General features: G+C 38.7%; 1 protein-coding gene across 4 annotated transcripts in view; it reads left to right on the top strand.

The window, feature by feature from the left end:
* CTNNA2 (catenin alpha 2) overlaps nt 1-15,178 on the top strand; it is an 818,238-nt gene that overhangs the window by 769,937 nt on the left and 33,123 nt on the right. For all 4 annotated transcript variants that reach the window (XM_030563913.1, XM_030563912.1, XM_030563911.1 and 1 more), the window contains 3 exons: nt 2,789-2,970; nt 5,494-5,599; nt 9,190-9,324. In XM_030563913.1, coding sequence (XP_030419773.1) covers nt 2,789-2,970; nt 5,494-5,599; nt 9,190-9,324 — 423 coding nt within the window. The remainder of the gene's footprint in view (nt 1-2,788; nt 2,971-5,493; nt 5,600-9,189; nt 9,325-15,178) is intronic.

Raw genomic sequence — 15,178 nt, forward strand, 5'->3', positions numbered from 1 at the left:
GGAACACTGGCAAAGGGTCTCAGAAGAGGCAGCCTGCCCAGGAACCATGGCAGATATATCGGAGAGGTTTTTGTGGTTTAAAGAGTGTGACATAATGTTTAATACATGCAGGAAGACTGAGTGCTGAAATAAACTAAAGTGTAAAAAGTTTCCTGGTGCTCTTTAGTTGATTCAGATTCTGTCTTTATTTCTTTCATGGCTAAACCTGGGGCAGTGGGATTATGCTGCTCTTTCAGTAATTACAATTAGAATTTAAAAAAATAGATTTAGAGGAAGAGAAATAGGGACAGTCACAGCATCCTTATTAAGGGCCTAATCCAGCTAGCAGCCATAATCTCAAATCCTATTATGGTTATTATTGTTGTTGTCAATTGTGGTAGGTGCTGGACAAAACTATAACAGACAGTCACTGCCCCAAAGGGCTTTCAGTCTAAGTATAAGACAAGAACCAATGGGTGGATACAGCAGCATCAGAAGGAAGACAGGGTGAAAATTAGATGATTATGATCAGTGTGATAAGCCGCAAAAGCCACTGTGTTGAGTGACCCCTTGAGCTGAAGCTACTCAGCGAGAAGCTCCAGAGGGTCCTGAGATGTGGGGGTCCACTGGTGCCTGAATGGTGGCCTCATCCCCCAACTCTGCCTCTTTCCCTGGGGCCCCATCCCCACGCCCCTGAGGCTCTGCCCTCTTTCTGCCTCTTCCCCGAGGCCCTGTTCGCTCCTATCTGCCCCCTCCACCCTTAAGGCAGGATAATAGTGATGGGGTAATGGCCCCCTGGACCCTCCTGTTCCAGCACCACTGTACTCAGCCTCTTGGAGGATCATGCCGTACAGGACTCCTTGTTGGAGAAAAGCTAGGTTTTTAGTTAGAGGCTATAGTAGATTTGTATAATATGCCTACTTTGTGAATGCTATTAGCATTCCTGTGGAAAAGCTTGCTGTCAGTCTTTGATGAGAGATAAAACTTGAATATACAAGCTGCATTTGCTGCTGGGTATGGCTCCTTAGAAATGCATCAGCAGCTGAAACAGAGTCATTAAGGCATACTGGACCAGCACCGAAAAGCTCGGGTTAGACTGTCCACAAAGACAGGAACCAAACACAAGTAATACAGATTGGTCTTCTTAGCTTTCTGATCATACCGAACTTTATTTTCACATCCCATTAGTTACAATGAATTCATCAGTTCTAGAGTGTTGGGGGCGGGGGAGAAGAGAGAGTTTAACTTACACTGCATTTCTCTGTGGAAAGACTAATGTGTTAACATTTGAAACCGCTGAGTTACATTGATAAGGCCTAATTAAAACTCATGTGTTGAATTTTAATTTGATTAACTTGCAAATTTCTCATTTTCTGATCTACTGTTTATAGATAACCTTTTTTAATTCCAGTTTTGTAAAAGGTCAATTATGAATTTTTAAAAAGCCAAGAGCATTTTAAGAATATGTAGAGAAAGACTTCAGCTGATTGAAAGTGACATAAACAAGAGAAAATGTAATGACACTTAAATGTGTCACACCCCACACACATTAAATGCATAATGCGGTCTTCAGAACCCTGAAGCCAAATAGTATCTCTTCTTGAGAATCGTTGTTGGAAGTGTCCATTTGATCTTCAAAAGTAACTTTCATAATTTTGCCATTTTTTGGTAATTTTCCTTTTCCTTTGTTGATAGTCAAGGCAAATTAGAATCAACCTATTTAGTGCCATTTTGCATATCATCCAAGAACCAATTAAACCACTAAATGTTATTGAAAGGTATGTTCATTCAGTTCATTTTAAACATATTCCCTTGCATGCCATGGCTTATTTCAACCTCAGGTAGAAAGCCAGGATGCTTCTGACTGACAGTGAGATATGAGAGAGGTGGAGGTGTTTGAAACTTAGCCAAACTACGGGGCTGCCTCGTAGTGTGTATTTCCTTCATTTTTGATCTGTCTAAAGTTTCAGATATAATTTAAAAAATCCTGTCTTTTAGTTGGATTGTAGTGGCTTCTGCTCACTGTCTTCAGTCTTCAGTGTCATAGATGTACAGTCTTTAAACTTGCAAAGATTTTATAAGGGCTATAAAAGTCCCTTGTTTTACAAGAATATGCTGTAGTTACTCTTGAAATAGCTGATACAGTGAAAACAAAATTTGGACCATTTTATTAAATGTATAGACTTTAATTTAAAAATGTTTAATAGTGTGAATGCTCTGACAGTGAAATCAGTACTAAAGACCAACTCTAATAGGCAACCCCTGTTTTAAGAGACCATTTTGAAGCACACCTGTGAAGTTTCCAGTTCAATTTTGCTTGTCATGTGGTTATGCTATAACTTATACTAAACAATCTGGTCCACTTAAGACAACTGAACTCATTTATGTCAGATTTCACTGTAGCCAGGGCCACATCCTGTGCTCGCATAAATCAGTGTAATCCTACTGAAGTGAGCAGAGCTATGTTGATTTACACCAGGTGAGGGTCTGGCAATATACATTGTAAGCTTTGATTGCTTTCTGCTATTCTGTATGGAGTCCCTGTGAGTTTTTTTTTGTTCACTGTGAAATTATAGCAGTGATCCTTTTCTGAAGAAACTATCTGTACCATTTGGCTTTATAGCTTTCAGAATTAAAATCCTATCCTAAAATGTGCTGAGTGCCAACTATGACGGATTTAGCACCCCCAACTCCCTCTGAAGATACTGGAAGTTGTGGGTGCTCAGCACCTTGCCAGATTAGACCCTTAGAAACTAAAACGGTTTCTCGCTTCCTTTTTTCATGGGCAACTACTCTATATTTTGTCCAGGCTATCATGGCTCAACTGCCCCAGGAGGAGAAGGCTAAGATTGCGGAGCAGGTAGAGATATTCCACCAAGAAAAGAGCAAACTGGATGCTGAGGTGGCCAAATGGGATGACAGTGGTAATGACATCATTGTGTTGGCAAAGCAGATGTGCATGATTATGATGGAAATGACAGACTTTACTAGGTAAGCACAAAATAATTTGTACTGAGTGCTTCCTCTGGAACCCTGCATCGTTTCTTTATTATGGCGTTTAAGGAACATTGAGTGTATTTACTATGTTTAGGTAATGTGTCTACAGCAATTCTAATATTGCTGGTTCTGTAATCACTGCCTTGTGTATTTGCCTTTTAACACGAAGGAGATCTTCCGTATTGTTTAAACACTGTTCAGCATTAAGACGCTGATTCAGCAAAGCACTTAAGCACAAGAGCAATTCCATCTCGATTCAGCAAAGCCCCTCACCACATGCTTAGCTTTAATCATATGAGTTGGCCCAATGAAATCAGTCACAGAGGTGTTTTACTTCCTACCAACGAGCCAGAACATCAAACAAATAGTTTTATACTTGAGACTCTTTAGTGACTTCTTGGTTTGGGGGCGGGGAGACAGAAAGCCAACTTACTGACATACCCAAATAGTTCCTTTCACCTGGTCGTTTTCAACAGTTCACCATTTAAGATTAAATGTGTATTTTTTTGTTAGTTATTTGTGCATCTTTAATTTCAACAGAAGTAGTGCAGCAAGGATAATGTGTGACTTGATAGGCCCTCAAATGACCTTTTGTCTAGCAAGAGTCAAAATGCACAAGACTTGCTGAACTTTCAACATTTAATTGCAATGAATGTCAATCAAGAATAATGGCAAAAAATTCACTGAACTCATTCTCATGACTGAATTTCTTTAAACAAACAACCCTTGATTTAATCCAGAAGTAACTTTCATCAGGGCTTGTCAATAACAATGACTTTTTTCCTTGCTTTAATATTTTGTTCTAATTAAAGTGCATCAAAAGGCTATTAATTAATATTATCATTTAAACAAAATCAATTTTGTTTATATCCAACCACATTGTTAATCAGACCAGAGGGACCATTTTACAAGAGATTAAATGCACCCTCCTAAAGTTAGTTATCTATGCAGTGCTACAATCCCTGATATCTTGGGGAGTGAATGACAAAAAAAATCCTCGCCAAAGCTCGTGATTTGGATATGTTTTGCCACACTTCTGCAAGGCAAAATGCAAACAACCAAGCAAACAAAAAACCCAAACACACTGAGGCCTTATTCTTCCTTCCTGCATTCTATAAAGAAAAAATCATTTCCTTAGGCAGAAGAATCATGTAAGGATCTTTCTCTAGAAGAGCTGAGTTTCTCTTCTCTGTACAATATGTCTAGCCCGCCTGCCCGTCTTTCATAGGAAAGGAGTGAAAAATCACCCTATATCCTTCATGAGAGGGACATGAAAAAAATCTCTCTTTGGTCTAGATCTCTCACCTCTCTTTCCTGAAGCAGAATGAAAATTTCCCCATACCTTGCCATCAGTTCTGGGGAGGGAGAGGTGATGATCTAATAATTTCTTCAAGGGACCAGAATACAAAGGTTTCTCTGCAACGCGCTGCATACATTTTAATACCTTAATCTTCAAACTGAAAGTTTGGTAATGGGATGTTTCTAACATCAAAAGATGAGAAATAATGTGAAAATGAGAGTAAAATCATTGTCATGTTTGGAGTAAATTAAAAGAAAGTCTAAGTGGACCTTAGTGCCTCTGTTTACACCAGATTCAATAAAGCCTCCTTCAACATCTTCCACTAAAAAACAAACAAACCCTTTGCATCTCCTTTGCCTATAGTGACTTCAGTGGTGTTAAAATGGAATAACTCCCAAATGTCTGGAGTGTGTTACAGCCAGATGTGCTGATCTCCTGATGTAAGTGACATAAAAGCATACATAGGTGGTCACTGTTAAGGTGGCTGGGACTCAGGACCAGTATACAATTCCTGGTTCTGCCTCTGGTTTCCTGGGTGACCTAGGGCAAGTCACTTCCCTTTCTGCACTTCAGTTTCACCATGTGTAAAATGGGAATAATGATGTGGACCTCCTTCATAAAGCACTTTGGGATGTGCGGGTGAAAATCACTATAAAAGAATTAGGTGATATCATTATTTATAAGAACTTGTGTCTTTTACATCGTCTTACAAATATCCAGAGAGACAGATTAGTAGTAAAGTTTTTTTATAAAAATCAAGCAGGATTTAAGCACAACTGAATTATGCCTCAGGTAGTTTAGCAGCTTTATGACAGAAATCTAAGAGAAGAGATTTCCTAATGTGACATTTCTGCACTAGACTTGGCAGACTTGGTGTTAAGCACTGGTCTGGGAATAACAGAATTTTTAAAAAGTTTTGTATTCCTGCAGGGACATTTTCCTAATGAGCACTTAAAAATGCACATACTATTAAACATAGTTCATGTGCTTGAAGGCACCATCAAATTAAACTGCTAGCGAGGCATTTTGTATGTGAAAGGAAATATAGCAGACCCGTTCCTTAATCAAGCTATCATATAATTAGTAGTTAAGTCCAAGGTGAAGTAGCAGTAACTTAGGAAGGCATTCATAAAATAAATAATCATACACTGAGTTAGGACACTGCAACTGTGTCATGATTTAATTAGATTGTAGTATAACCATATTGTTCTTTCCAGAGGTAAAGGACCATTGAAGAATACATCTGATGTCATTAATGCTGCCAAGAAGATTGCAGAAGCAGGCTCGAGAATGGACAAATTGGCACGAGCTGTAGCTGATCAGGTAATGATCCAAACAAATAAATATATAATATGAATCAGTCAATCAGTAGAATTTTGTATGGACAGTACAAATTATCCCAGTGGTTTAAGGACCCTCTAGAGAAAGTCTCTACTAGTGCTGTGATCTAGTGGCTGAAGACAGACTGTTTGTTCAGCACCAGTCAGTTTAGTAAGATTGTTGTCAGTTGAATGAAGCCGACACTGCAGCCCTTTAATTCACTGGTTCAGAAATCAAACCACCTAAGTAATAATAGCATCAGCTACCACAGCTAAAAACACCAAGGTGAGCTGAGATACTCCAGCCTCCTCACTGTTTTCCTTACTTAAAAGGGGATTACGCACATCCTTCTGTGTTTGATGCATGTACTTTTCACACTATGGGAAATCTGTAAACTAGTCTAAGAACCCCAGAAAACCCCAAAAGATACAACCATCCCATGTCTTCATCTGGGACAAACAAATGTTGGCTACCGATGATGATTGCCGTAGAATGTTGATGGCTAAAAGCAATAAAAAGGTCACACTCTTTGTTGCTTCAGTAGGTCAAGCTCATTGCATGTGCCAGGGCTCCTTGCATTTCTCTATCCCCAACCCAGTTCCCTGTGCACCTCCCTCCCACCCCCTCTATTTCAGGGATCCCATGCAACCCCACCCCCACCCCTTCCACACGCCAGGGATTCTGTGTGCCCCCTGTTCTCCTTTTTGCCACATTCCAGGAGCTCAGTTTTCACTCCATGTCTCTATCCCTCATTCCACTGTCCCCAGTTCTCTCTCAGTGCTAGGGAATCAGTGTTCCCCCTCATTCACCCTTTCCTCACTATACCCCCCTTATCCAACATGGCAGTGGCTCCATGCACCTCCCCATCCACCAAATGGCAGGGGTTCTGTGTGTCCCCCATGTCCAACCCCCTAACATTGTCCCTTATTTTCCAGCCATGCTATGGCACTGTGTGTGCCCCCATTGCTCATGGCCCCCATTCACTTCATACCGGGACCCACATTTTAGGGGCTCTGTGTGTGCCCCCCTTCCCACACCATTCTCTTTACTTTTCTGCCTGTCTGGGAGATAAGTCATTAGGATGTTAACTTTTGAAACTGTATTGGGCCGATGGGCGAAGCTGAGATGGGAAGTATTGTTACTTTGGCCGCCAGAAACCAGTTCTTTGCTTTATTGACAATTACAGAGGTGGTCGACAATGCTGTGCCTGCTAACTGGAAGCAGAGGCCTTCGTGAGTTCTCCATTAGCCCCTTCCAGTTTTCCAAATTTCACCAAAACCAATGAGTTCTGTCCACCTAGACAATGCCCTGAAAATTTGCAGTGGATGAGCTGTGGCATTCAAAAATGATTCCATTGCAGACAGACAGAAAGACAGAGAAATGCCCCCAAGAGAAGAATGACCTGGAGCATCCACTACCATGGAAAACCCATAGGAGGGGGTTGTAGATAAAGAGGATATCCTTGCAGTTACCCTCCCTAGTCACCCCCCTCCAAACCTGCAGCTGTGACCTCTAGCCATCCTTCTCTTCCCCTTAAAATGAGAGAAAGTCTGCTGGTCGCGGGAATTCCAGCGTATCAATGGAGCATGGGAATGGCATTAGTTTCATCCTGCAAGATACTCTGGGCCAGAGTAGCACACAGAGATACAGCTTTTTCTTATAATCCCCAAAAGTTTGGCAATGTGAACTGTTCCACCCAGTTGACCCATTTCCCCCTCTTGAGCCCACTCCTGTTGGGTACATCCTAGGAAGGAGAAATCCATCCCTGTGTTAATGTAATTCACAGTGTTGAAAGAGCTATAAACATGCTCGTTAATGATCTTGCAGTTTGCACTCTGGTGTTGTGAGAGATGGGAGAGTTTAAAGAAATAAACGTCAGGTACATAACACATGCAGCTTGTTTAGAGAATATTGGTTTCAGTCATGTCTTTGATCTACATTCCTTCAGAAGGATGTAAAATACAAAGTTTAAGGTTTGGGCTTTTTTTAAATCAATATGAGACTTAAATGTCTCTTTTAATCCCTTGGCCGTGGTGATATTTTACAGAACTTTTGAGACATACATGGAGTATAAACTTTTATTGACTGTCGCATTTTTAATTACTGTTCCAATGAGAGAGAGCTTACATCTTAATTTGATTCAAGGTACTTGTATGTAAAGCTTTGTCAGCTCTCTAGAGGTATCATTTTAAAGTTCATTTCTTTCAGCTCATAGGCCTCAAGAGTAGGATAAATATTACTGTATTAAATTGTCACAGGTAGGAAAAAAAAGTCTCTCAGGAATTCGCTCTTGAAAGATATTGCAGCTGTGTGAGAAAAAGAAGTTATGGCATTATCATAAGTACAGAACAGATTAAACGGCCTAATGCCCTAGCGGCCCCAAAGAACCCCCAGCTCTTTTTTGTTTGTTAGACTTAAAGACAGAGGAGCAAGCAAAGTGATTGCTCTCAGAGTTAGGGGCCGCAATGTGTATATGGAACCAGTGCTGTTATACATCTAAGAGCACTGTAACCATTTTTCCCTTGTGCCTTATTTGTCATTGCTATTATAACCATTCAAACAGACATTGTGGGGCCACTGGGCTGTGAGTGCTTAATCTGATCATGTTTAGTTTAGGTGCCATATGGTGGTTTTACTCTCCAAAATGGAAGATTGAATGTAGCATTTTGATGACCTAAAGAAGCTAGTTCTAAAGACTTTGAATTTTTGATCTCCATAGTCAAACAATATTGAAAGGTGGACTTTGTTGTGTAGCTCTGGCAAGTGTTTATTGGAGACATGCTCTTAGGAAGGGGATCTTTTAACTCTGTTTCATTTGTGTGAATTATACAGGCCTGTGCTCAGGAGGCAAGTCTAGAAATATTAACTACGGGTGCTGTTTATTATGCTGTTGATTATTGTTGGGGATGCTGCAGTACCATTGAAATAAGAGTTTATTTCAATGGACTATAAATGAGTTGTGCTTGGGCCATATCTGGTTATATTGATTATGAAACCTTCACAGATTCTATTTAGTTTGACCCAGTGTAATTTTTACCTGCACACTTTTGTCACGAGGACTATGTCAAAATGATACAGTACTTTAGATGGCCTACCAGTAGTAGTGAGAAGTATTGCTTAGAAAGACAAGGAGACCAGATTATTTCATTTCCTTCTTCTTAATGGCCGCAAGCCTCAAAGCGTCTTTTATAATATGTCATGTATATTACTATAAACAATTTCCTTCCAGTATAGATGGACTAGTATATTATGCATCAGTAGACTCCTATGTTTATTACAAACTGAATGAAAAACTAATCTCTGTAGATGTTTTCTTAGGACATTTTCTTTAAGTTCATCAGGTAAGTGCCAAAAAGAGATTATTTTTGTAAAGCACCCATGCTTTCTTCACATTTTATTTCATGAGTCTCAAGCCATAGATGAGGTACAGAATAGCTTTCAGCTCTCATCAAATTCCTCACTAAAGGGTTAAGTGATATGGATGAATCTAATATGGTGCCAATACTGCTGCTATTTCCTTGGATTGCCTTTGTATAATGAACATATAAACTGAGCTAGATCTAATCAATTTTGCTTATTTTCCCCCCTTGTAGTGCCCTGATTCAGCCTGCAAGCAGGATCTGTTAGCATATCTACAGCGCATTGCCCTCTATTGCCACCAGCTCAATATCTGCAGCAAGGTGAAGGCAGAAGTGCAGAATCTTGGAGGAGAACTTATTGTATCAGGGGTAAGATGGTGTTTGTATTTAGCAGTTTACGTATCCCACAGTTGCACTTGCCAGGGAGCATTTTCGGTAACAAGAATGTAAAAGACAAAAAAAATAGTGATTCATAAGCAGGCTTCTTAAAATGTTATCTCCATTATTCCAGACCTTCCAATAACTTGTGTAGAGCAATTTGATTTTCCAATTACCCTTTGTTTATACTAACCTTGTAAAATCTTCATTCTTCCAAAAGAAAGGTAATTTCATAGTCTAGGAACTCATTGGCAAGCCATGAATATTATAATTATTTGGAGCTTTTGTTTATTTGCTTATTGTAAATCTACTTTCCTTTGTTAGTATTGGTAATTTCCCTCCTCTGAACAGGAGCCAGCGCTGCTCTGTATGGAGTGCATATTGTTAAGATGGTAATATCTAACAGGATTTCATTCACTCAGGTTCCAATGCATACTAGGTTTAGCAAAAACTCTGGAAGACCAGCAAAATATTTTACTTTTTGTGTGCTGTTTCCAAATACAGTTGCCAAACCTAAAAATTATGTATTCTAATTCCTTCCATTTGCTTGTTTCAGTAATTTTTTTTAATGAAAATGCAAATGTTTTATCCACAATCACCAGGTATTTTTTGTCCAAATTAGAAATGTGTAGAGATAGGCAGAACATAAATTGTTTTTACTACATTTTAAAAGATGTTTTCTTCCCTTCACCTCACCTGGAGCCATCTGCCTCTGTGAGACCAGTGGCAAAAAGTGCTAGCATTCGCTACTCTTCATGGGTTTGTTTGTTTTTTTTCTTTATGCTACTCACTGTAGGTTTGGCCCAACCACACTTTGGTCACTGTCCAGACTGCATATAGACTATGTGTATACTGTATTCCCTCTTGTATATACCAGTGTTTACTATATTCCCTGAACCCCGTTGTGCTTTCAAGATCACAGGGATTTGTGAAAACTGAGGCACTTTAGACAAGTTTGTTTGAAAATGCCATTTTGGGCAGGGTGGGAGGTGGGAAATACATCCTCTCATTATTTAAACCCTATCAAATTTGAAGACTCTTGGGACAACTTGTGCCCTCTATTTTATCCCTATAACCCCAAGGGAAATCAGTGGGCTTTCCCAAAGCTAATTGAGAACAAAACAGATGCCCTTTTGTTATATATATACAAAACAATGATTTTTTTTTGCAAAGCACTGTATGCAGCTTTAAAACTTGGCTGGGCTACTTGGAACTATTATTCTGAAATCCTGCATGCAGTCCTAGAAGGAAGCTGCTGCGCTGTACTGCTCCTGTGCCTCACCTGCAGATGGTCTCCACCTCTTGACATAAGTACAAAGTAGTGTAATTTTAACATCTTGATCTTCCCACAGCAATGACAATCCCTTTTCATTTTCCTGGTGTTGAATGAGTGATCTTTCCTTATATCACTGACAACTGTACTATATATCAAATGCTTCAGACCTTATCTTACCTGCTGCCATACAAGTCCGGCTTTCCATGCCCATTTAGCTTTCATACCCATCCATCTATAACAATTGCCCAAATTAGATCTTCTATCAGCTTGGCTATTGTGCTTGTGTTTATTTCTTTTCCAGTTCTCTTTAGTTACTGTACGTGGTTGTTGAACAGGCCATTGTGAACCTCTAACATTCAGTTTGTTAGTGAAACATCATCATACACTGAAATTTAAGTGGCTGAAATGCTTGACTTCTTCATTTCCAAGCTGGCATTGTTAGCATCTGCTGCTTCCCAGGCTTCATCACCATTGTCTTATTTTTGCATTCACTTGCAGTACAAAGCAATGCTAACCTCAGCCATTCAAATTGCGAGCTTTTGAGTTGACTCCAAAGACAGTGTTAATGGCATTGACAGAAACCTAAACTCGTCGTATCTGTTTCTTTGGTTGTTTCTCTGTCATGGACTTAATGGAGATGGTGCAGAAACTTGATCTTTTGTACATCCCTTTTTGAGAACCATATCTTAGAGCTTAGTGAAGCAAAATGAATCCACTGCTTTTCTGGTAGCATATAACATGATTTACCTCTTCAAGTGCTGGGTACTGTATGCTCTTTTGCCGACCTCGGGACTATCCAGAGATCAGATGTCCAAATCTACATCTACATCTGTAGCTTGCTTATGCACTTGCCACTTCTGCTTCCATCTTGTTCTTCATTCTCTCTTGGATAGCCAGCTGCAAATAAAGAGTACTTTATTTGCATAAAAAAGAACAACAGTTATTTGGCAACTTGCATACAGTACAATGATCTTGAAAGTGCAGTGGAAACCCAGAGTTCGTGGCCCCCAAACCATTCACTATTGCAGGAAATTGATGTGTATGCATTATAGTCAATTAATTTTTGTGATGTAACAATCACCCTGGCACTTGACATTTACAATTTTTGAAGGAGATGGAGCTATAACATACATCCGTATTTACTAGGAGTCACCGTATAATTCACCATTTCCCTCATCCAGAAGTTTAGCTGTGATTTTAGAACCACTGGTTCTGGAGAATATAAACTCTGCCTGCCTTTCTGCTTTATTAGGAATGTTAATCCATGTTTCCAGACACAGTGAATAAATATAAAATGAATAGAACCTCAGAGACATACATGATCTGTTCCGATTACCTTAATTCTATTCTGGCAAGGAAAAATGTGTTCCACTTTATATGATATTTTGAAGTTATTGCATAATATGGTGTATGCCTTTTTGGTGAAATTTCTGTTTATTTATATTCTCCCTAAGTTACTTGTAGTGCAGTATATTTTACATTCAAACCTAAGCACACACCCAGTCTCTCTCTCTCTCTCTCTCTCTCCCCACCAATATGACATTTACCTCATGTATGAAGTTTTTGTTGGTATCATTAACTTACCGACAGATAGGCTGAAAAGTATATCAAAAAGCAAAGAAAATGAGGCTTTCAAACCCCTGAAAGGGAAATTATTTCAATAAGAGGAAAGAACCCTTTAAATCATTTCCCTTCTTTCTCTCAATCCTTTCTCCCTTAACTTCCCTTCCATCTCTCCCTTGATCTTTCTATCCCAAAATGTTCTCTGCCTACCAATCAACAAGTCTCTTTTCCCCAGGTAAATCTCATACACCAGGTCTTCCACTGGTTTAAATCAGTATAGCTCCATGTATTCCAGTGGTACTATTCTGAGTGCAGATTTATACCAGCTGGTGATCTGAACCAGTAGGTTTATGTTTAGATTGTGAGAATCCAACTCCTTGTCTCCCAGTTGAGGTTTGAAACGTAGTGTAAGAAAAATGTATTTGAGAGCTCTTCTGTGGGGAAGAGCCTTATTAACCTGCAGTGAGGGAAGCATAGGAAGGCAAGGAAGATATAAAAGGAGAGACATAAAATAATAAAGGAATAGAGGCTGAAATGCCCAAAATGATTTTTAAATAGCTGTTAAAGATCTTGAGTGAAATCCTGACCTCGTTAGATATGTCTGCACAGCAATTAAACATGCATGGCTGGCCCATGACATCTGAGTCAGGCTCACAGGGCTCACGCTATGGGGCAGTTTAATTGCAGTGTAGATGTTTGGGCTTGGGCTGGAACCTGGGCTCTGAGATTCTGCAGTGGAGGAGGCAAAATTCCCTTTGACTTCAGTGTGGCTAGAATTTCATCTCCTGCTTTGTTTCTAGTTGCAGTCCATGTGGTTTTCTACTTTAGCATTTGAATATTTTCAAAAAATCCTGTAGAATAATAATAATAATGAGTTTGGCAGCCTCATTATTAATTATTATTATTGCTATTATTATTAGGCATTTCTTATTAAACAGTAGTTACAATATCCTGGGATAATAAGCACCTCGACTTCAGACTTCATTAACTCAGTTCAGCCAGAGAGTTTATTCAGTGCCAAGTGCAGCTATTGCCTGATAAACAGGAATTACCCATAAGGTGGACTATTACACATTTCTCCCATTGAAGTAAATGTCCGTTACCGATACATGGCCTCACAACAGGCATTAGCACATTGTTGTTATTGTTGTTGAAAAGGAGTGTAATCTATGAAGTTTAGATCTGGATGAAAATCCAAGCTTCCCAAAAGTTTGAGGTACTTCTTTTCTCGGTGTTCCAGCTGGGCTCTGTATCAAAATATATCGTTACGTCAAAACTGACCTGTATGTTCTCTTATCGCTATGGAGCAAACAGTGAGCAGAAAGTCTACTATACATTTTGGGCCTGAGCTTGCATTTCTTTTTATTTCATGTTTGTGTCAGGAGCTTGATGTCCACTGTTTTGTTACCCACAATAATCTACTCCTTGCTTTAACCGGGTAAGAGTTTAGCATTATGTGAAAGAGAGACAACCTGCTCTATGAGCGATTTGGCAAACTGCCAAGACTGTCACCTCCTTTTCATTTAAGAGCATCAGGAATCTAAGCAAAATATTCCTGTTTCCAGCCACTAACTGTGTAAGTTTTACTATTGAATTAGGATTTAAACAGAAGAATAATGCATGAAATAAACCCATGAAAACAGGCTGATAACCCAACATTTATTTAGACCTCTGTGGGCTGGGCTGCTTGGACAGTTGACCTCTCAGATTTGGAAGAAATCTGTTTAAGCAGTATGTTTTGTAAAGAATGTCCTCCCATCTGCTTTTTAAAATACAATAGTGATCTTTTCCTAATCACAATTCATAGCTATTGATAATAAGATTCCTACTGTTTGTTAGTAATTGCATCTTATTTAACTCACTGTGAATAGAATAGAAGAAATGATAGCTGTCAGACAATTTAAAAAATCAAAATTAATTGTGATTTTAAAAAAATATTTGCAATTATTTGCAGTTTTAAATGCAGTTAATAATAAAATACCAATTTAAATTAATTTTGTTTTTCTACATTGTTTTTAATTTAAAATAATTTTGTTTTTCTGCAATATTTTTCTACATTTTCAAATATATTCTTTCATTTACAACACAGAATACAAAGTGTACACTGCTCACTTAATGTTATTTTTTATTACAAATATTTGCACTATACAAGTCGAAGCATGAAGGGGCATATGAATGTTTAGCATATCTGGCATGTAATGCCTTGCAACGCTGGCTACAACAGTGTCAGGAGTGTTCTAGCTTTTATTTTAAATAACAAGTGGGCACCATTAACTCCCATGAATGTTAACAAACTTGTTTGTCTTAACAATTGGCTGAACAAGAAGTAGGATTGAGTGGCACTTATGCTGGAGCAATTTGTATAGTAGGGGTGCTGAGAGCCATTACCACTTCAAGCCAGGGGGTACAACAGCACCCCTAGTCCCAGCACCTATGCTGAGTGGACTTGTAGGCACTAAAGTTTTACATTGTTTTGTTTTTTTAGTGCAGTTATGTGTAAAAATAACAATGGATAACTTTCATGATAAAGAGATTGCACTACAGTATTGTATGAGGTGAACTGAAAAATACTATTTCTTTTGTTTATCTTTTTACAGTGTAAATATTTATAATAAAAATAATATAAAGTGAGCACTGCACAATTTGTATTCTGTATTTTAACTGAAATCAATATATTTGAAAGTGTAGAAAAACATCCAAAATATTTATAGTAAATTTAAATTGGTTTTTTTTTAATTGTTATTTAACAGTGTGATTAAAACTGCAATTAATCACAACTGTTTTTTTTTTAATTATAGTTAATTTGTTTTGGGTTAATCGCTTGCATTAACTGTGATTAATTGACAGCCATGGAAGGATCTTGCATTTGTGACTGGAATCACAGGAATTTTGAAGTGTTATTTATCCTGTCACGTAATACAAGAACCAGGGATCGCCCAATGAAATTAGTAGGTTTGAAACAAACAAAATGAAGTACTACTTCTTCACACAATGCACAGTCAACCT

Source organism: Gopherus evgoodei, chromosome 5 (genome assembly GCF_007399415.2).
Source record: "Gopherus evgoodei ecotype Sinaloan lineage chromosome 5, rGopEvg1_v1.p, whole genome shotgun sequence".
Classification (NCBI taxonomy): Eukaryota; Metazoa; Chordata; order Testudines; family Testudinidae; genus Gopherus; species Gopherus evgoodei.